At 40.0% G+C, this 23,681-nt stretch overlaps 1 protein-coding gene across 1 annotated transcript in view; it reads right to left on the bottom strand.

The window, feature by feature from the left end:
• The window catches only part of MED13 (mediator complex subunit 13), a 93,302-nt gene that overhangs the window by 14,428 nt on the left and 55,193 nt on the right, over positions 1-23,681 (bottom strand). Inside the window, exons 11-20 of the mRNA XM_081109403.1 lie at positions 22,710-22,791; positions 19,256-19,377; positions 17,523-17,613; positions 17,176-17,390; positions 15,594-15,790; positions 12,037-12,947; positions 10,471-10,632; positions 4,582-4,805; positions 2,573-2,762; positions 1,087-1,546 (exon numbers count right to left, since the gene is read on the bottom strand). Of these exons, the coding sequence (XP_080965529.1) occupies positions 1,087-1,546; positions 2,573-2,762; positions 4,582-4,805; positions 10,471-10,632; positions 12,037-12,947; positions 15,594-15,790; positions 17,176-17,390; positions 17,523-17,613; positions 19,256-19,377; positions 22,710-22,791 (2,654 nt within the window). The remainder of the gene's footprint in view (positions 1-1,086; positions 1,547-2,572; positions 2,763-4,581; positions 4,806-10,470; positions 10,633-12,036; positions 12,948-15,593; positions 15,791-17,175; positions 17,391-17,522; positions 17,614-19,255; positions 19,378-22,709; positions 22,792-23,681) is intronic.

The raw sequence follows: 23,681 nt of genomic DNA on the forward strand, positions 1-23,681 counted from the left end.
GTGAGAGGGCACAGGCCAGGCTGAGGGACCCCACCCATGCACGAATCTATGCACCGGGCCTCTAGTAAAAAAACATTATTTTAAAAAAGACTTGCCCTGACTGGTTTGGCTCAGTGGATAGAGCATCGGCCTGCGGACTGAAGGGTCCCAGGTTCGATTCCAGTCAAGGGCATGCACCTTGGTTGCGGGCACATCCCCATTAGGGGAGTGTACAGGAGGCAGCTGAATTATGTTCCTCTCATCAATGTTTCTAACTCTCTATCCCTTTCCCTTTCTCTCTGTAAAAAAATCAGTAAAATATATTAAAAAAAAAAAAAAAGACTTTAGCCTGGCGGTGTGGCTCAGTGGTTGAGTGTTGACCCATGAACCAGGAGGTCACAGTTAGATTTCTGGCCAGGACACATGCTCTATCCTTAGTAGGGGGCATGCAGGAGGCAACTAATCAATGATTCTCTCTCATCACTGATGTTTCCATCTCTCTCTCCCTCTCCCTTCTTCTCTGAAATCAATATATATATATATTTTATATATATTTTGTTGATTTTTTACCCCCTACTGGGGATGTGCCCACAACCAAGGTACATGCCCTAGGCCGGAATTGAATCCGGGACCCTTGAGTCCGCAGGCCGACACCCTATCCACTGAGCCAAACTGGTTAGGGCAAATATATATTTTCTTAAAAGATGTTATGAAGAGTCTTCATTATAATTTTATAAGTAAAAGATTGAACACTTTAAAAACTAAAATTCCAGCCAAAGCAGGTTTGGCTTAGTGGATAGAGCGTTGGCCTGCGGACTGAAGGGTCCCAGGTTCGATTCCGGTCGGGGGCATGTACCTGGGTTGTGGGCACATCCCCAGTAGATGTACAGGAGGCAGCTGATCGATGTTTCTCTCTCATCGATGTTTCTAACTCTCTGTCTTTCTCCCTTCCTCTCTGTAAAAAATCGATAAAATAAAAAAACCAAAAAAACTAAAATTCCACTGATAAGACCAAAAAACTTTGTTTATTCATAATGACAGTATTATTCAGACAAAAAGATGCATCAAATATTTATATTTCTGCAAAATTAGTATATTTAAAAGTACCTTTCAGATACATCAGGATGTGGCTGAGTGGGAAGAGAAGATGACTCTCCAGAAATCCCAGCTGTTTGTAGAGCTGATGACTGTTGCCCTCCTAGCTGGCCATTCTGAACTGTACTCGCCTGCGTAGACATGGATCCTGCAGCACTACTGTTCAAACTGCCAAAGGGTGGAAACGAAGGTAGTTTATTTGATACTCCACTATTCAAGTTGGAGGATGATGAAGATGAAGTTGAAGTTGTGGTCAAAGTTGAATTAGCTGTGGCAACTGAAGAAGACATGGTAACACCTGAAGTCACTGTCATAGTGCTGCTCGCTGCAGATGCTAGAGTGGCAGATGGAGTATTAGCATTTCCAGTATTTGTCATCTGAGGTGGAGTAATCAAAGATTGACTTGTAGGGGCAACTAAATTTGGCTGGGAAAGTAGAGAGCTGTCCAATGGCTGGGAAGCAAGATAAGGACCTAAAGATAATAAAAACAGGCAGGGTATTTAATTCTTTATTTCACTGATTGGTTCTTTATTTATTCAACTATGTGAATAATAATATCTAATTGATGCTTTTTTGGTAATTACCCTCCCTAAGTTGCTTGCTAAGAATGTAGCATATATAGCTTTCTATTTTCCTACAAACTGAAGAAACAAATTTTAAATGGATTTGAAAAGGACAAACCAGCATTTTCATACAAAATAAATGGATTTCATGAAAGTATAATAAAATTCTATTTCCTAGGCATAATTAATTAAAAATAAATAACAGTACCTAGCAAATTTTATTAGGCCATTCAAAGGGTTCCTAAGTCACAAATTAAATAAATATTGACTACACTAGGAGCTAACTAGATATAAAAAGGAGAAATGTTATCATGAGGTTCAAATTATAGGAAGGTCTAATGAGATTCTATATTTTGGTTAAATCTATTTAATCTGTGGATTAAGTATAAAGTAAGTCCACTGATATTTAATTAAGAGTGTTAAAATAAGCAAGTCTTAAATATGTAATTCAGGAATGTTAAAATAAGCATCTTATACAGCTATCATTTTCTTAGTTCCAACAAAGGACTGTTTTTTTGTGTGTGTTGTAGAGGAAACTACAAGTTATTTACTTTCTAAACCATTAACAAATCAAGAATCTTAATGTTAAGAAGTCTTAATGTTAATAAACTTAAGTAAAAAACAAATTCATCAGATCCTACAGAAGCAACAAAAAATTGCTTATAACCCACAATTTCCTTCTACCTGATGGGATCCCTAGCACAGGGATCAGTAAACTTTTTCTATAAAGGGTCAGATGGTAATTATTTTAGGCTTTACGGGTCACAGTCTCTGTCAAAACTACTCAGGTCTGATCTTGTAGCACAAAAGCAGGCATAGGCAATATGTAAATAAATGAGCATGGTTGTGTTCTAATAAAATTTTTACAAAAACAGCTGGAGGACTGGGCCATACATTCTAACACTGGCCTTATATAATAAATGCAAATTCAATACCTAGGTCATATCTGCAGACTTGTGCATAAAGCTTGAGTTTAGAAAATGCTTCATTGTTACCATCAGCTGTCTGAGAAAACCATTCTGCTACCAACTTTTCTGACAGTTTCTTTGATGCAGTAGATCCAACTCTCATGATCCCATCTGTCAACAGTCGAGAAATAGGTCTATGTTGACCTAATCGACAGGACTACAATTATACATACAGAAAGCAGAATTAGTGAAATTATCATAGTATTTAAGTACATATTGTAAAATAAAGCATTTCAGATATTTAAAATAAACTATCACTTATACTTAACATTTGGGATAAGAATATCAAGGGTAAAATGGTGCCACAGATCTTTTCCTTTTGTACAGTAAAAATCCATTAAACTTCTTTTAAAATTAGAACATTTCCAATGAAATAAAACAACTAGATAATAATAATGGCACTAGAGCTTTATGAATTGAATAATGAAAACTTGAGGAATACAGAAATAAGTGAGCATAAAAATGTAGTCATTCTAAGCTGTGAATCTATCCCAATTCATCTATATAAATACACATATCCTTAAGCAAAAGCAAAATAAAAATTAGTATACAGCTACACTATGAATTTGCCAGCTCTCCCTCCAATTCTGTGGGCTACTGATGTCTGTTGCAAGAAGCCTACTATCAAATAAGTTTGCCATACTTGATTAAGAAAATTTAGCCCTCACTGGTTTTGCTCAGTGGATAGAGCGTCGGCCTGCAGACTGAAGGGTCCTGGGTACGATACTGGTCAAGGGCACATGCCCGGTTTGTGGGCTTGATCCCCAGTAGGGGGCGTGCAGGAGGCAGCTGATCAATGATTCTCTCTCATCATTGATGTTTCTATCTCTCTCGCTCTCCCTTCCTCTCTGAAATCAATACAAATATATTTTTTTTAAAAAAAGAAAATCTAGATAGGATTTCTTTACTATTAAGACTTTCAACAGCTCAAAAAATCTAATATGAATAGTGAATCTCCATATGGTAATATAATACACAATGTCTCCTCAAGCCTATTTAACTATGGAACTTTTCTCTGGGAAGATTTTGCAGCATTAGTGTTCTATACAACACTCTTTGGGAAATACTTATTTCTACAAAATACACTACATACCTTGTAATTAAGTGGAACATTTATATGGAGTTAAGCCAGCACAAATTAACAATTGTAAAAGCAATTTTAAAAACTGGATTTCCAAGCATTTATGGGAAAAGGAAGGTGTAATGAATTAAGACTTTATGTCCCACAGCATTTTAAATTTGCAATCATTGCATTCAGTGATGGACATAACATGAGAATTATAACTTAAAAAAATTAGTCAAGAATTTCAGAAATGAAATAGATCTTACAAAGATCTAGCATAGCTTTATTTTATGTATGAGGAAAGTGAGGCCTAGTATTAGTACCTGAGGTCCTAGAGAATCAGGGCTAGAATTTCTGTAAATGTAATTTTCCTTGGCTATTTGACAATGCTGCCCTTTGCTTTAGAAAATATCCTCTCTCTCTTTGTTTTGTTGATTTTTAGAGAGTAGAAGGGAAGGGGAGAGACACAGAGAGAGAACCATCGATGTGAGAGAAAGACACATTGACTGGTTCCCTCCTGCACATGCCCCGACCAGGGCTAGGGATAAAGCCTGCAATCGAGGTATGTGCCCTTGACCGGAATCAAAACTGGGACCCTTCAGTCCGTGGGCTGATGCTTTATCCACTGAACTGGCTAGGGCAAAACATATTCTCTTCAGTGAGACCACATATACTCTCAACTTTCCCCCCCAGTAAGGCAATTTCCACCATGACCCATGGCGCACACATCTAATTAAGGGTGTGGGTTAAATCCTGTAAGAATGTAACTGGCTAGTATGAGAGGTAAATGACATCAAAGAACTTGACATCATTACTATTCTGTCCCAATCAACTGAACTGCCCAGTATAATTTATATTTAAAAATACAAATAATAAGGCAGTTTTAAAATGCCATATTATTTTAAACACCTACCTCATATATTGCAGTAAGATCCCTAAAAAAACTTTTGGCTCCATTTAACAAAGCTTCATTTTCTGGACATAGTACAACATAGGCTATATCTCTTTGAGATCCATAGGGTTCCAGCATAAGTCTCTCCCAGTAAGGGAGAGCAAATGGAGAAAGCACCAGAAAATCATAATCATAACTCAACAAAAACGTGGGGATTGGCAGTGGTTCTGGAGATTCATCAGTTCCTAAATAAGAAAAATATATTTGAAGAAATCATTGAAAAGCAGTATGTCTTTTTTACTGAAATGTCAAAAGTACTAAGTCATTATTAGTAGTAAAAATATTTTATTAAAGACAAAAATAGGTAAAGCCAGTGACTGAGGCTTTTCCACAGTTAAGAATTTGCTAAAATGGTCTTTAAAAAGAACATATGACTTATACCTTCATTTAAATGCAAAAAAAAAAATTGATCTGAATAAAAAACCTTAGAAGTATAAAAGAAAACATGGGAGGAGAGTTTTATTTTTAAATCTGGACTGGGGAAAGCCTTTATAAGCATAACATAAAACCTATCCATTTAAAAACTGATTAATCTGACTATATAAATTTTAAATTTTAGTATAAAGAAAACAATAAAGCCAAATGATTAACAACAAGTTGGAAGAATGATTTGCAATGTATATGAAAAAGGGGTTACTATCCTTACCACATAAAAGGGAAGTATAACTCTGTAAGAAAATGACCAAAAACCTAATAGAAAAGTGGGTATAGGATATGAACAAAGTTCACAGCAATAGAAATACCTCTTGCACATAAAAAGATGCTCATTCTCATGACAAAGCAATTAAAATAATTAATAGCAAACAATTATAACACTCACTATGTGTTAGGTACTGCCTAAAGATCTTTCTTTTTATTAACTCATTTAGACCTCACAAAAACTATACAAGGCTGATACTAATATTAATCTCATTTTAGAGATGAAACACCAGTAATAGAAAAGTTAAACAACTTGTCCAGTAGTATAAAAGATTGGCAGAGGTGGGATTAGAAACCAGGAAATCTTCCCTCACAATCTATACTATTCTACCTCTCAACTATAATGAAACAACCATTTTCACCCATCTACTTACTCAGCACCCTACTCGTAAAGGTTTGGGGAACAGGTATTTAACTGGTAGGAGTTTAAACTGGTATTATAACGAGTAATTTGGCAATATTTAAAAGATATATACACACATGCTTTACAAGCCAGGCATGTCTGAATTCTAGAAAAATAGTTGTAATAATTATGGAAACTGCCCAGCCAGCGTGGCTCAGTGGTTGAGTGTCGACCTATGAACCAGGAGGTGGTGGTTTAATTCCCAGAAAGGGCACATGCCCAGGTTGCAGTCTGGATCTCCAGTGTGGGACATGCAGGAAGCAGCCGATCAATGATTCTGTCTCATCATTGATGTTTCTAACTCTCCTTCCCTTTCCTTTCCTCTCTGAAATCAATAAAAAAAATGTTTTTTAAAAATAATGATGGGAACCATCTATCTATCTATAATAATAAAAGTGTAGGGGAGAAACTAAGATGGCGACATAGGTAAACACCGAAATTGCTGCTTCCTACAACACCTTCAAAAATACAATAAAAAGACAAAACGGACATCATCCAGAACTACAGGAAAGCTGGCAGAGTGGAAATTCTACAACTAGAAGGAAAGAGAAGGGCACACTGAGGGTCAGGAGTTGCAGAAGTAAAGTGCAGAGGTACGGAGGCTCGAGCGCGCGCGGAAAGGGGCTGGTACCTGAGGACGCGGCTGTCTTTTTGAATCGGGAGGGAGTCACAAGCTCCCAACTGCTTTGAACTCCGGTTCCGGGAAGTCTCTGGGGACCCAGGACTCATACAGGGAGAAACTGGACTGTCTGGCAGTGGGCAGAACTTGGAACTCGAGGGCGGCTTTCCCTCAGAGGTGCTTGCAGCAACTAAATTACCGGGAAACAGACGCCCGCGGCCCCTTAGGGCAGGGATGAGAATCCGCCATAGCTGCTTGCTCCGCCCTTTGATTCCCTGAGACGCCGCCCCACCCAGGCTGCAGCAGAGGCATTTGCATATGAATGCCCTGGCCCTTTGCAACCTGAAAATTACCTAACAAACTGCAGCTGGGCCACAGACCCAGCACTTCCAAGAGAAGGCCCAAGGCCCCACAGCAGCTTGCATTGCTTCACAGCTGGGCCTCATCAGGGCACCTCCAAACTCCAAAAAAGGAAGGGGAATCTGCAGTTCTCTTCATAGCTCCTGCTGGGTAACCCAGTGGTCAGAGGGGGGGCCATCCGGATTACAACTCCTCAGATCCATAAGGGACACACTCAGGGGGCAGACTCAGTGAGCACCAAAGCCCCACTGAAGCAAGTCTTACCCCAGAAGGGTGTCTTCAGCATAGAAGTTCTTCCACTGCAGACACAGCTGATTCTCACTGCTAATTGGCCTGGAGGTCAATTCCTCCCAGTGATCCTACAACAATCAAGGCATAACTACAACAAGACCGTGCACAAAGCCCACAAGGGGGTGCACCAAGAGTGTCCACCTCAGGTAACTGGGGAGGCTGAGCCACTGGGCCCTACAGGACACCCAGCACACAAAACCACTCTACCAACACAGGGAAGCATAAAAAATGCGGAGACAAAGAAACAGGTCACAAATGACAGAAATGGAGGAAAGCAAATGACTGGATATAGAGTTCAAAACCACGTTTATAAGGTTTTTCAAGAATTTTATGGAAACCGCCGATAAATTTAGTGAGACCCTGGAGGATATAAAAAAAGACCAACTAGAAATTAAGCATACACTGACTGAAATAAAGAATAATATACAGAGATCCAACAGCAGACAAGAGGATCCCAAGAATCAAGTCAAAGATTTGAAATACGCCGAAACCGGTTTGGCTCAGTAGATGGAGCGTCGGCCTGCGGACTGAGAGGTCCCGGGTTCGATTCCGGTCAAGGGCGTGTGCCTGGGCTGCGGGCACATCCCCAGTGGGAGATGTGGGGGAGGCGGCTGGTCGATGTTTCTCTCCCATCGATGTTTCTAGCTCTCTGTCTCTCTCCCTTCCTCTCTGTAAAAAATCAATAAAATATATTTTTTAAAAAAAAGATTTGAAATACAAAGAAACAAAAAATACCCAACCAAAAAAGAAAAAAGAAAAAAGATTCCAAAAATATGAAGATAGTGTAAGGAGCCTCTGGGACAACTTCAAGCGTACCAACATCAGAATTATAGGGGTACCAGAAGAAGAGAGAGGGCAAGATATTGAAAACCTATTTGAAGAAATAATGACAGAAAACTTCCCCTACCTGGTGAAAGAAATAGACTTACAAGTCCAGGAAGCACAGAGAACCCCAAACAAAAGGAATCCAAAGAGGACCACACCAAGACACATCAAAATTAAAATGCCAAGAGCAAAAGACAAAGAGAGAATCTTAAAAGCAGCAAGAGAAAGACAGTCAGTTACCTACAAGGGAGTACCCATACGACTGTCAGCTGATTTCTCAACAGAAACCAAGCAGGCCAGAAGAGAATGGCAAGAAATATTAAAAGTGATGAATAGCAAGAACCTACAACCAAGATTACTTTATCCAGCAAAGCTATCATTCAGAATAGAAGGTCAGATAAAGAGCTTCACAGATAAGAAAAAGCTAAAGAAGTTCATCACCACCAAACCAGCATTATATGATATGCTGAAAGGTATTCTTTAAGAAGAGGAAGAAGAAAAAGGAACTCTTACCATTTGCCACAGCATGGATGGAACTGGAGAGCGGATAAATACCACATGATCTCACTCATTTGTGGAATATAATGAACAACATAAACTGATGAACAAGGACTGATCCAGAGATGGAGAGGCATTGATTGGACTGTCGGGCCTTGGAGGGAAGGCAGGGGAGGGTGGGGGTAAGGGGGAAAGATCAACCAAAGGACTTATACGCAAGCATATAGGCCTAACCAATGGACACGGAAAACGGGGGGGTGAGGGCATGAGCGGAGGCGGGGGGGGGGGGGGTAGGGGGTAATGTGGGGATAAGGACACATATGTAATATCTTAATCAATAAAAAATATATTAAAAAAATAAAAGTGTAAATATGCTAATTAAACTGGACGTCCTTTCAGACAACCTTCCAGACAAAGCTGTGGCGGCAGGGGCCGAGGCAGAGGCAGCTACGGCGGCAGCAGGGGCCAGCCTCTTGCACGAATTTCATGCATCAGGCCTCTAGTCTATATCTATAAAAAGCTAATATGCAAAGTGTCCCCTTAGGAGTTAGACTGGGAGTTCAATCGCTCCCTATGTGTGCTGACCACCAGGGTGTGACATGGAACAAAGGAAGGCCCCAGCCAGCAGCTGGAAGGCCCCAATAGGCCCTGATTGCCGGCCAGGCCTAGGGACCTTACCCCTGCATGAATTTTGTGCACTGGGCCTCTAGTGTGTCCATTAACAGTAGACTGGTAAGATAATATCATGTGGAAAGAACAACAGAATACATGCAGCCATTAAAAAGAGAAAAACCTCTCTGTATGTACTGATCAGTAAAAACTCTGGGTATTGTGTTATGTGTGTGTCTACTATTTTGGTGGTGTTTTTTAAAATATATTTCTATTGATTTCAGAGAGGGAGAGAGAGATAGAAACATCAATGACTAGAGAGAATCACTGATCAGCTGCCTCCTGCACACCCTACACTGGGGATCAAGTCCACAACCCAGGCATGTGCCCTGACTGGGAACTGAACCATGACCTCCTATTTCATAGGTCGAAGCTCAACCACCACCTGGGCTCATCTCTGATGTTTCTATCTCTCACTCCCTATCCCTTCCTCTCTGAAATCAATAAAAATACGTAAGGAAAAAAAAAAAAGAATGTAACAAGATATAATTAACCTGCACTTCTCACTGAATATAAAGTTATGTATGGGATTGAAATTATTTAGCTATTAATAAAAGAAGGCAAAAAGGAAATATGAGAAAATCTACTACTTCTGCATAAACATAATGCATTCTAAAACCATGCACAAAAGTCAGAGATTTCAATGTTAAAAACTAACATTCCAGACATATTTTTAAAGCTCCAATTATATCCCACCGTTCAGAGCCAACCTTCAACCAATAATTCATACAAAAAAATTTTAAATATATTTCTATTGATTTCAAAGAGGAAAGGAGAGAGAGAGAGAGAGAGAGAGAGAGAGAGAGAAGGGGGGGGGAATATTAATGATGAGAGAGAAATTGGATTGGCTGCATCCTGCATGCCCCTTACTGGGGATCGAGCCTGCAACCAGGTCATGTGCCCTCGACTGGAATCGAACGCGAGACCCTTCAGTCCGCAGGCCAATGGTCTATCCACTGAGCCAATCCAGCTAGGGCAATTAAAGCAATTTTTAATGTTCTTTTTTATTATTGTTAACCATAAATCTACAATGCACATACCACATTGGGAATATTCATTTGCTACTCTTATCACAACTAGGAAATTTGTCTTTTTTTTTAATGAGACCTTGAGAACCTTTATCACTAATATCACTTGCTCCTTTTTACTCCATTTTTTTCATTCAATTTTGTAAAATAATGATTTACAACAAAAGTGGTACTCAGTCTTTTTAAAAAATTTGGCAGTATGATTCTTTCTACACATAAAATTGTACTGGTAAGTCTCACGTAAAAACAGATCTAAATGAAGTTATTCTTTCTGATGTACCAGTATACTGAATGCTGTAAATGTTCAAAGTAAGAAAAGCTGAGATTGACCCACACTGCCTTAAGTCAAGCATATGCCACAAAAATATTTAAGAAAAACAACTGTGCTTATTCAAATTGGGCATAGAAACTGAGGACTGAAATAAAAGTAGTCAATATACATACTATAAATTACTTACCATAAGAGCCTCGGCCAGCCATTTTATGAAATTGTTGCCAAGTGAGAGGACCTTGAACCCCCCAAGGCCTTACTGTTCTTTTTTTCTGAATAGCATCCTGAAGAACTGGCTGAAGAGATAGGAGCATTCGAAGTATGTCCTGTGAGCACTGCATACTCACATCTATAACCATTAAAAAAAGTAAGTAAGAATTCTGCTTGACATAATTTTATATATAGAAAACGCTAAAGACTCCACCAAAAAACCATTAGAAATAAGTAAAGTGCAGGGTACAAAATCAGTATATAAAATAACTGTTGTATTTCTATACTCTAACAACTCTCATCTTCACCATCCACAACACAACAGCAAACAGAAAAAGAATCATGTTACTTCTCTACTCAAAACTGTCCTATAACTTCCCATCATGCTTTTTTAAAAAATGTTTTTATTCATTTCAGAGAAAGTGAGGTAGAGGAAGAGATAGAATCATCAACGATGAGAGAGAATCATCAATCGGCTGTCTCCTGCATGCCCCCTACTGGGGGTCAAGCTCACAACCCTTGGGTGCATAGGCTGATGCTCTAAGCCAGCAGTCGCCAACCTTTCAAACCTGGCGGACCACTGGTTGGCGACCACTGCTCTAAGCACTGAGAAACACCAGCCAGGGTATTGGCCAACTCTTAAACTTCATCTCCTACCAGTCTCCCCATCACCCAATTCATCCCAGCAACAGTGACTCCTAAGCATACTACTCACTCAGGGTTTTTTCACTGCCTAAAACACATTCCCCTCGGTTAGCCACAGAGCTAACCCCTACCACTTTATGTCTTTGTTCAAATGTTGTCCCTCAGTAGTATCTTCTCTTATCCAAACATCTAAAACGTGGGTTCGATTTCCCATCAGGGCACATACCTATATACCTAGATTGTGGGTTCCAGCTCCAGTTGTGGTGTGTACAGGAGGCAACAGGTTGATGTTTCTCTCTCACTTCGAGATCTCTCTCTCTTTTTTCCTCTCTCACTAAAAGTCAATAAAAAAATCATATCCTCCGCTGAGGATAAAAAAATAATAAATGTCACACACTTGTCTTTTTCCACTTCTCTACCTGCTTTTTCTTCAAAGCATTTGTCATTATATTATATAATTACTTATTTTTCTATTTTTGTATTCTTCACTAAATTACAGGCTCAAAAAGGTTGGGAAATATGTTTGTCCAACACTACTTTATAAAAGAATAGGCTGAGAACATACTAGGTGCTCATAAATATTTAGTGAGTAAAAGCATGTTGAATACTGCAAACATCTAGCAACTTTCTGCTAATCAACATGTGCAAAGTACCTTTTATACATCTACACAATACATAATTACAAATTTACAATAACCCTACTTTTATTTTGAAATTAAACTAAACTGCTAGGAAATTCTCTCTTTGAAAATTTCATTCTTAAAGGAGTTTTAAGTCCAAATTTAAGTGTCTCTGTTGGCTACCTGGGAAATGCCTTTAGTATTTTCTCTTAAGAAAGAAAAGCCAAGTCATACATCTAAAGGAAAACAAACAAAAATTATTCCATTAGCATACTTACCATTTCTTTTGGACCAGGGGTGTAAGCACGAACTTTTCACAAGCACTTCATCAACTTTTCCTCCTGACATGTTATCCATGAACTGACGCCCATGTTCTAATGCAAGGTAGCAATCATTGCAATAGTCCCGCTCTTCAACACGTACCCAATTGCTAACTACACCAATTTTAGGGAAAGGGTCTTTTTCTGCTGCTCCAAAGGGTGAAAATAAATTAGTGCACTGATCTTGTAACAGTAATATCAACTCATCAGGCAATTTTTCAGATTCCTTTAGGCCTCCATTAACATGTTCAGTAGTCCTGAGAGCTTCAAAACGTTTTTCTGCTTCTTTGCCACATTCTGTGTTGCGTCCTATGATATCTAGTTCATCTTCAAGAAATAATCCTGAATTGTTTCCAAATTTTCTGTTCATAACAGCACTGAAGCCACAGGTACACCTATACTGTGCTTCCTGCGTTGGATCTGGAATGTAAACTCCAACATCGGCACCCTTGATATTCATGTTGCAGACACAGATACAGCAACTATCAAAGTTACAGTCTTTAAACAAATTCATAACTGATTCTGAAAGAATGAGGTTTACATAAAGACTGTGTGCCTCTGGGATGGAAGGAACAGTTGCAGGTTCAACAGAATTAAGGGGTCTGCATGTGGATGGGGTGGAAGCTGGTGAATACAAGTCTGAATTTTCATATTTGACTGAACCTTGGGCACTAGCAGGTCCACCAGCTCCACGAGGAGTCCTTGGAGTCCTGGGAGTCCTTGGAGTTGGGAACCTAGGGGTAGATGGAGAAGGAAGAATTCCTGCTCCACTGTTGCTAGGAGGTGCGCTGCTAGGAGGCATCCCAAAAGAAGTATGAGTTTGAGGTGTATAAGCAGGGCCATATTCTTGATCCATTGTACTTCCGTCACTAGCATCACCAGGGTAAAAGAAAATCAAATATATACATAAAGAAACATATTAGTAATGTGAAAAGCAACTGAAAATATTCCAAATGTTTTTCAGTAACAGTGAAAATTATGAAAGCACAATTAGTGCTAAAATTCCGAGTACAATTAAAATGCATTTCTGGTTAATATATTCATTCTAGGAGATTATTGTGGGCTGACGACCAACCAACTAATTCCAAAATTATAAATAAAATCTGTATACACTTATCGACACCTATATATTTCTTATACTACAAATATCCATAGTTCATAAATTCTAAGATGTAAAAACATAAAATAAAATCCTAATCTTAGAGATGTCTGTGGAAAGGGACCACAGCAAGTTTAAGATGCTACCAATTATAAGATAACTCAATTTCACAGATTTTAAATTAGAAAACTGTGTGAAATATGACAAATGTACACATGGGAGTGGTTTAAAATTTTAGACCAAAATAGAAAAGAAAAAAAAAAGTTTTGAAGACAAAGAATCAAAGCACAACAGTTCTAAGTTTTCTAAGTTTATCCATGTCCAGCTAATCCTATCTAATAAAAGAGAAACATGGTAATTAGCGTACAACCACTACCCTTCCCATTGGCTAATCAGGGTGATATGCAAATTAACTGCCAGCCAAGATGGCCGCCGGCAGCCAGACAGCTTGAAACTAACATGAGGCTTGCTTGCTTCAGTGATGGAGGAAACCAACGGTCCCCGCCTGCCTTTGAGCCTGCAGTTTGAAACATTGTAACAAATATAGAAGCTAAACAAAACCCCAGAAAACTGCTTTCAGCGAGCCGGGATCTCAGGGCTGGAGTTATACATCGTTTCGATTATAGAACCGAAACAAGCCAGATACCTGCTTTCAGCAGCGGAGGCCTAAGAGCTGGAGCCAAGCCTCAAAGCTAAAGCTGGCCCAGAATAAAAAAATAAAAAAAAAAAACAGAAAAAAAGGAGCGGTTGGGAGCTTCAGTCACCCGCCAGCCTGAAAACAGCCCTCAGCCCCTCACCCAGACTGGCCAGGCACCCCAGGGGGACCCCCACCCTGAAGGTTGTGTGACCAGCTGCAAACAGCCATCATCCCCTCACCCAAGCTGGCCAGGCACCCCAGTGGGGACCCCCACCCTGATCCAGGACACCCTTCAGGGCAAACCAGCCAGCCCCCACCCATGTACCAGGCCTCTATCCTATATAGTAAAAGGGTAATATGCCTCCCAGCACCGGGATCAGTGTGACGGGGCAGCACCCAAACCCCCTGATCGCCCTGCGTCTCTGTGTGTGACAGGGGGTAGGGCCACAACCTCCCTATTGGCCCTGCTCTGTTCGTGACAGGGGAAGGCACCCCAAATCCCTGATCAGCCCTGTTCTGTGCCTGATAGGGGGGAGCTCCCCACCTCCTGATCGCCCTGCGGCTCTGTGTGTGACAGGGTGCGGCGCTCCAACCCCCCCACCCCACGGGCCCTGCTCTGTGTGTGACGGGGTAGAGCCATAACCTCCCCATCGGCCCTGCCCTGAGTGTGAGAGTGGCGGTGCCCCAACTCCTCTATCGGCCCTACTCTGTGAGTGACAGGGGGGAGCTCCTCAACCCGCTGATGGGCCCTGCTCTGTGTGTGACACAGGGGAGCTCCCCAACCCCCCTGATGGGCCCTGCTCTGTGCGTGACAGGGGTCAGTGCCCCAACCCCCTGATTGGCCCTGCTCTGTGCATGACAGGGGGTGGCACCGCAACCTCCCCATCGACCCTGCCTTGAGTGTGACAGGGGGCGGTGCCCCAACCCCCCAATTGGCCCTACCCTGAGCGTGACTGAGGGTGGCATCGCAACCTCCCAATCCGCCCTGCTCTGTGCATGACAGGGGGCGGCGCCCCAATTCCCCAATCAGCCCTGCTCTGAGCCCGACCAGGGGCTGCACCTAGGGATTAGGCCTGCCCTCTGCCACCCGGGAGCAGGCCTAAGGCAGCAGGTCGTTATCTCCCGAGGGGTCCCAGACTGCGATAGGGCACAGGCCGGGCTGAGGGACCCTGCCCCCCGACCCCGAGTGCACAAATTTTTGTGCACCGGGCCTCTAGTCCTAGATAATAAAAGCCTAATATGCTAAGTGTCCGGTTGTATGTTCAACCAATCAAAGTGTAATATGCTAATGAGATGCTAAGGCCACTCAACTGCTTGCTATGACATGCACTGACCACCAGGGGGCAGATGCTCCAACTAATAGGTTAGCTTACTGCTGGGGTCCAGCCGATTGGGACTGAGTGAGACGGGCCAGACACACCCTGGAGCCTTCCCATGGTCCCTCCCCAACTGGCCAAACTCCCATGTCCCTCCCCAGCCCTGATCATGCACCTGTGGGGTCCCCCAGCCTGGCCTGCACCCTCTCACAATCCGGGACCCCTCAGGGGATGTCAGAGAGCCAGTTTCAACCCCATCCCGCAGGACAGGCCGAGGGCCCCCCCACTGGTGCACCCGGCCTCTAGTACCATTATAATCTTACTAATCAGAAAACAACTTTTAGAATTTTCAAAAACCAGTATATTTTTTCCAGGAACCAGCATACCAGGTACTTCAATGAAAAAACATTAAAGCTATATAAGTATTCATATACTGTACCAATAACATAAATCTAAACCATACCTGTCTTTGATGAATGGCATTGCAGGTCCTGAAGGAAGCAATTCCATTTTTCCAACAGTCCAACTCTGACGGTAAATACACTCTTCTGGCAATTTGATAGGAGGCAAGCATTGGCTTGGTAGAGTTTTTAGAGGTGCAAACATGGAACATCCCACTAGAACTTGACAATTTTCAGGCTTGTAGACATAAGAAAAATCCTACAATATAAAGACCGTGACATTCAGAACCTTGTCTTCCATGGGGGGAAAAGCAAACCAATTCTAGCCATTTTTTTCCTTTCCTAAAACAAAATAAAAAAATGTAAATATAATTCCTTTTTTTTTAGAGAGAGACAGGGAAGGGGGAGAGGGGAGGGAAGGAGATTTGTTGTTCCACTCATTTATACATTCAATGATTCATCTTGTATGTGCCCCGACTGGGGATTGAACCCACAACATTGGCATATTGGGACGACACTCTAATCAACTGAACTACCCAAGCCAGGGCAATTCTATTCTTTTCTTAAATACATTCTTTTTTTTTTTTTAATATATTTTCATTGATTTTAGAGAGGAAGGGAGAGGGAGAGATAGAAACATCAATGATGAGAGAGAATCACTGACCGAATGCCTCCTGAATGCCTCCCACTGGGGATCACGCTCGCAACCTGGGCATGTGCCCCGGCTCAACCACTGAGTCATGCCCATGACAGCAGGGCATCTTAAATACATTTTTTTAAAATTTTAAATTGTTTATTGTTTTAAGTATTACATGAGTCTCCTTTTTCCCCCATTGACTTCTCCCTGGCTACTCCCACCCCCCCAGCACATGCCCTCACCCCCCACAATGTTTGTGTCCATTGGTTATGCTCATATGCATGCATACAAGTCTTCTGGTTGATCTCTTATCCCCTCACCCCCCGCCTTCTTAAAAAAAAAAAATATATATATATATATATATATATATATATATATATATATATTTTTTTTTTTTTTTTTGGTGCCCTTGACCGGAATCGAACCTGGGACCCTTCAGTCCACAGGCCAACGCTCTATCCACTGAGCCAAACCAGTCAGGGCTTAAATACATTCTTAATAGTGTCACAATTCAGTCTTCAAATTTGTTAACTACAAAACTGAATCAAATAATTTTTAAATTAAATTTAGTGAATATTAGTTAATAACATTAGATACATTTCACATGTACAACATTGCAATTCAATATCTGTATACTCTACTGTGCATTCACCACCCAAAATCTAGTTTCCTTCCTTTATCATATATTTGACCCTTTACCCAATTTGCTCCTCCCCGCCAACCCCCCCCTCCCCCCAGTACCTCTTCTGCTCTGGTAACCACCTATCTGTTGCATCTATAAATTTATTTTGTTAGTTCCTTTACCTTTTGTTTTATATTCCACATGAGTGGGAAGTATATGGTATTTGTCCGTTTCCATCCAAATTATTTTGCTTAGCATAATACCCTCAAAGACCAACCCATGTTGTTGCAAATGGCAGTATGAAATGAATTTTGAATATAGCTATAAACTAATTCTATATGAAAATATAGTAGTAAATTATTTTCTAGAGAAATAAAATACTTACTTTAATTTCAGAAGGTTTGGGGCTACAGAATCCTTCGTCGACCTCAATTTTGAACTGTGCTCCTATACTACAACTATTTCCTTCTAAAACAGTTCCTCCAGGTGTTGTATCCATATTACCATATTCTTTATTATTCATATTCATTGGGGAAAATCCCATTATATGTTGTTCCAATGATGGTGGTGTAGGATACATTTTATGAAGATCTGCAGTGCCTATATTTAATAAAACACACATTTTAACATAACACTCTAAAGAGGTTAATCTGTTTAAAACAAAGATGTGGAGAATTTTGCTGACATTAAAAGTTTGTAGATTTATCTGGAGCACATATTGGGGAAGCTTACTTATGCAAGATAACGGGTCCAGATTTCCTGTCTTTGATTCCTTGCAGTTGGATTTATCATCTGATCCATTTGCCAATTTTTTAGATCCAGGCTATTAAAAACAAAAACAAAACACCCACATATTTATATTTATTTCAAGTTTTATATCCAATGTGATCTCAAGATAGTAATCATTCAGATGTGACTTGAAAGAAGAGTCCATTCATGAAAAGTAGTATTTTGAAGTTGTGCTAGAGCCAAATACATACTAGCTATGATTTAAAGACATAAAACACATTTTAGGCAATTGATAAACTCAGATTAGTTTCTCTATTTCATAATCCTCCAAATTAACAGAGGAAAAAGTTCCTTCAAAGAAAATAACCCATAGTTTCAAAACACTTAGAAGAAGCAAGAGTAACTTCCATTTAAAACCTATTAAAATGAAAATAAAACCTGCAATAAGAAGGGTTGTAATTAACATCAGATTTGCTCCTTAGTAAAAGATACTCAGAAAGTATCTGTACCCTTAAAGACATTAGTTTCCTACATAATCAATCTTCCTTCTGATGTCTTGTTTACACTTTTACCTTGTTTAATAATCTCCTTACCCCTGTACCAGTAAAAATGCTACAACAGGTAAAACTAAGCACAAATTTCAGAAAGATCTCATATGACAAAGCAACAGGATCCCTAACTAAAAATATATCTTAATACATTGAACAAACCAAGTTTCAGTATCTCCAATCTGTCATTATTTTTAGACCTGATAACTTGGTTCCTGTTAGCCACTTTGTCAAAAACACTAAACTATTCTCTGATTACAACCTTTTTACCTCAAAAGAGCCACAGCTGATACATGAATGGTAGCAGAGAGAAAGTATAAAAGTACCAAAATTTTAGGGATATATTTACCCAATAAATGGTATCCTAAAATATACTATATTATGGGATATAAAATAAAAGTTTATATATAGTTGTATCTGGCTTATGTCACTTAATTGAATACACCAAATGGGCATATATGTATGTGTGTATGTATATGATGAGAGAGGATTAAAAGTATATATTATATAGGACAAGAAAGACCAAATGTACTATAGAAGTTTCCAAGCTACCTTATGCAGATGAAAAAGGAATTCCCTTTTATGATAATGCAGCACCCAATTCATTAATTTGCCAGAGACTTGACATTCTAGGGAATCTCATTTTAAGCTTTAATTCCTTTTATCTTCACCTTTCTCTGCAAATGGGTGTTAAAGATTAAATGTTACTTTTTCTTCCTCTTTATTATAGTATTTAGCTGTCTTATAATAATGACTATTATGTCAAACAAATTCTAAAGAAGTAGTATTCCTTAATAAATTGACAAGGCATGTAATTTTAATGTTAATTACTTATTCTCTAAACAAGTCGATTCTAGGGCCATTTCTCAACTAAAGGATCAAAGATAAGGAAAATAATGCTATTTCCTAAGAACTGCGGGAAAAGAACATATGGCAGAGCTCAAAGTTTAATCATACAAGTCCTTCAAACACACAAAACAAAGAAACAAAGTTTATATGTGACAGACACTATGTCAACACTGTACAAACATGAGGCTAAAAAAATACAACCAATTAATGAAATTTTATTATAAAGTATTTCCTATTGTTCAGGGCTAAACAATATTCAAGTCGCATATCACTTCTGAAAAAAATTTACAAAAATCAAGGGGAAAAACTTATAACCTTAATCATTAACAGGATACTCACAGTTAGTTCATCTTCATCAGAATTGAAGAGATTATCAAGGTCAGTATATGAGACAGCCAGGTCTGAGTCATAAATTAAACTGGTTGAAGGAGGACGAGCATGACTAGTAGGACGTAGAGCATCTACATTTGTCAATGAAGAAAAAAATAAATTCTACTACTGACCAAATAAGTATTATTCTATTTATTTAAGCTAGATATATTACTTTACATTTATAAGGGTATAATACAATAAGAAGTTGTGATTTGTTTAAAATCTATAAATTTTTTTCACACAAAAATGTAAACCTATTAGAATAGAATTAAACACACACACAATTTTATTTTTCTATCTTCTTGAATGTAAAGGAAGCACAGTACAAAGACTAAGTGCTCCAGCTAGAGTCAGACAGACTGTTACTCTGAATTCCAACTCCAACAGTAAGAGTACGACCCTGGGCTACTGACTTAACCTCTCTGTGCCTCAGCAACTGCAAAAATTAAAGGTGAGAGATTATAGGTAAAGCACTTTGCCCAGTGCCAGACACTTAAATACTAAATAAATATTACTTCTTAGGTAAGTTTCATTTCAGTTCTAGAATTTTATTCTTTTTATTTTTTTCCCCAGTTTTAGAGGAAAAAATATATTACTTAAAAAGAACTGCAAATACAAATAGAAGTTAAACTCCTCTTATATTCCCACACAAGAAAAAAATGAAAAACAATTTGCAGTTTGGTGTATAACCTTCCAAAATATCCTTAGGATGTCAAATGACTTGAAAAGCCCTCATTTTCAGAAAGACTCAAGTCATTTTCCAAGTGCCCCTGAATGTCAATTATAAAGACTCACTAGAGCAATAGTTCTAAAATTTTAGAGTATGTAAAAATTATCTAGGTTTTTAAAAACCAAGATTTCCAATCTTCACCTTAAAAGATGCCCCAGAAGGTGGTAAGATGGTCCACATTTTGAGAAAGCCACACCACAGACACAAAAAGGAAATTACACATTCCTTATATCCCAGAGTAGGTAAACAGGCCAAAGAACCCAAATTTCATTCAGCAACCTACCATCAATCACTACATTTTTTTTTTTTTCCTGAAAGACCATCTCGTCCTTATTCTGGAGGAGTTTTTTCTTATTTCTATTTTTGGTCACACAAAGCCTGACTTATTAATTGAGCTTTTAGATCTGAGAAGGACCTTAGGCAATGATCTCATCCAGTCTTATTTTACAGATAAGAGCTATTTTTATTTGTAAAAAAAGAAAGAAGTTCTAACAATTCAAAACACAATTTCTATCATCTGAACTTGCTTCTCCCTATGCAATATAAACAATGATCCATCATTTTAAGATATCCCATTTCATAGAAATCCATCCCTTTCTATGAAACATATGAATTTTGCAAAAAAGAATTGTAGAAGTCCAACAACTTCAGATTAGAGTTGACCCTTGAACAATACGGGTATGAACTGAGCCGGTCCACCTAAAAGCAGATTTTTTTCAGTAAATATGTTGATTATACTAGGCTTACCATAAAGCAATCATATTGCTGCCTCTTCATTATCAATGAATAAATCATTATACCTATAAATATCAATTTCTTTTTCACATTATCTTTTCATTTTTGATGTCTAGTGCTAGTAATATGTATACTATCTAGTGTTTCATATCATCTAAGACAGCATTAATGCAGGTACTGACAGACCATATAGATAAATACAGTACAATACTGTAAATGTGTTTTCTCTTCCTTATGATTTTCTTTAGCTTACTATATTGTAAGAATCTATGTCTATATATATATCTACATATCTATATCTACATATCTATATAAATATATATACATATATATACATATATATATACATATATACACACACACACACACACACACACACAGACACAAGGGGCCCGGTGCACGAAATTCGTGCACTGGGTGTGTGTGTGTGGGGGGAGAGTGTCCCTCAGCCCAGCCTGCCCCCTCTCACATACTGGGAGCCCTCAGGCATTGACCCCCATCACCCTCCGATCGCCTGATCGGCCCCTTGCCCAGGCCTGATGCCTCCGCCAGAGGTGTCAGGCTTGGACAGGGGACCCCCATCTCCCCCCGATCACTGGCTCTGGCCCCCGCCCAGGCCTGAGGCCTCTGGCCCAGGAATCATGCCTGGGCAGGGGACTCCCATCTCCCTCTGATCGCTTGCTCCACCCCCCGCCCAAGCCTGACGCCTCTGACCCAGGCTTCAGGCCTGGGCAAGGGGACCATCATATCCCCCCAATCCCCGGCTCCGCCCCCCACCCAGGCCTGATGCCTCAGCCAGAGGAGTTGACCCTCATCACCCTCCGATCACCAATCACCGGATCGGCCCCTTGACCAGGCCTGAGGCCTCCGGCAGAGGTGTCAGGCCTGGGCAGGGGACCCCCAGCTCCCTGCGGTTGCAGGCTCCGCCTCTGCCCAGGCCTAACGCCTCTGGCCTAGGCATCCGGCCCAGGCAGCGGGGACCTGCAGTGGCAGTGGGGGGCGCCGCGATTGTGGGCTTCGCTTTAGGCCCAGGCAAGGGACCCCTAGCTCCTGGGACTGCCAGCTTCGACCGTGCCCAGCTCCCATCACTGGCTCCACCCCTACTTCCTGCTATCACTGGCCAGGGCGGCAAAGGCGCCTGATTCTCCAATCATGGCTGGGGGGGCAGGGCAAAGGCGGCCCCAGGGCCGCCTTTGCCCTGCCCCCCCAGCTCTTAGCTCCCCCCTGGGTTTCCGATCACTGTCAGTGGCAGGGGACTTCTTCCTGCTTTCCCTTTCGCCTCCCTGCATTGTGCCTACATATGCAAATTAGCCACCATCTTGTTGGCAGTTAACTGCCAATCTTAGTTGGCAGTTAATTTGCATATAGCCCTGATTAGCCAATGAAAAAGGTATCACCGTACGCCAATTACCATTTTTCTCTTTTATTAGTGTAGATATATATGCCTAAGCGACCTTTATGACTAGTCGCTATGACGCGCACTGACCACCAGGGGACAGACGCTCAATGCAGGAGCTGCACCCGGTGATCAGTGCGCTCCCACAGCCAACCTCCCACTGCCAGCCATCCTCCCACTGCCAGCCAACCTCCTGCGGTCCCTCCCCCTGGCCAGCTGGCTCGATCAGCCCGATCGGGACTAGGTGAGATGGGCCACAACTGGCCTCGATCGCCAGCCAGGCCGAGGGACCCCACCTGTGTATGAATTCGTGCACCGGGCTTCTAGTATAGTATAAAATACATATTACAAAATATATGTTAACAGACTGGGTATGTAATCAATAAGGGTTCCAGTCATAGTTGGCTATTACTAGTTAAATTTTTGAGGAGTCAAGTTATATGAGGATTTTCGACTGTGTGGGATCAGAGTATCAGCACCCCAATCCCCACACTCTTCAAGGGTAGTTTGTAGTAACAATCCTGGAATGAAATATTTTGATTCTGAAACAGAAGTTTTACCTTGCTTGATAGAGGGACTAAATAATGACATAGCATCTTCTTCATGTGATAACACTGTTACACTAGATGACCCATCTTCTACCTGCAAACAATATTACATATTAGGCTAAAGTATATCATATCATTTACCAATAACAAAATCCAGAAAATACTGTTTCAAGCATTCTGCTAGGTATTTTGCAGATATTATCACTAATTCTCACAACTAACCTATATGATAAGTAAGTAGTATGCCCATCTTACAAACAAAAAAACAGTTCTAAAGATAACCTGGGTAAATATGGCTGGTAAGTTGTGGGAGCTGTCAAACTCCAAAGCCCATGTTCTGGTGATGAAAGGAAACTTAACTTGGGGTGGAGTGAATACACAATACAATATACATATGATGTGTTATAGAATTGTACCCCTAAAACCTATATTATTAACCAATGTCACCCTAATAAGTTCAATAAAAAGAAATAAAGTAACAAAGTCCATATTCTTTGTACAGTATCTACAGCCTTCCCAGCCACTACTGTTTTCATATTTACAAAAAGACAAAACTTCAAGTACCTAGCACATAGTAAACATATTATTGTATTAAACATATAACTGAATTCTTTTCATAATTTTACAGCTTTCAGTTTTCGTATTTTGTATTTAAGGCAAAAAACATATATAGCAGGGTTAGCTTGTGCTTAAGAGATTCTCAAATATTTGATATTTAACCTTTTAATCAAATACATATTTATATGTCTTATATTTCATTAATATAACATTTTACTTTTAGGGACACTATAAGTTCTTGGCTCACATATTTAAAAATAAGTATTTTATAAACTCACCAATATGCATTCTATTGTATTTTTGAAAACTGGTAATTCACTGATGGCATATTTTAACTCAGTATTAAAATAGTTCATCTACCTAAATGTCCTGATTTCAATGTAAGAAAAGTTAATGTTCTCTTTTTCCAATCCAAAAACTTTTATA

This window comes from Myotis nattereri (genome assembly GCF_964212035.1).
Source record: "Myotis nattereri genome assembly, chromosome: 16".
Taxonomy (NCBI): domain Eukaryota; kingdom Metazoa; phylum Chordata; class Mammalia; order Chiroptera; family Vespertilionidae; genus Myotis; species Myotis nattereri.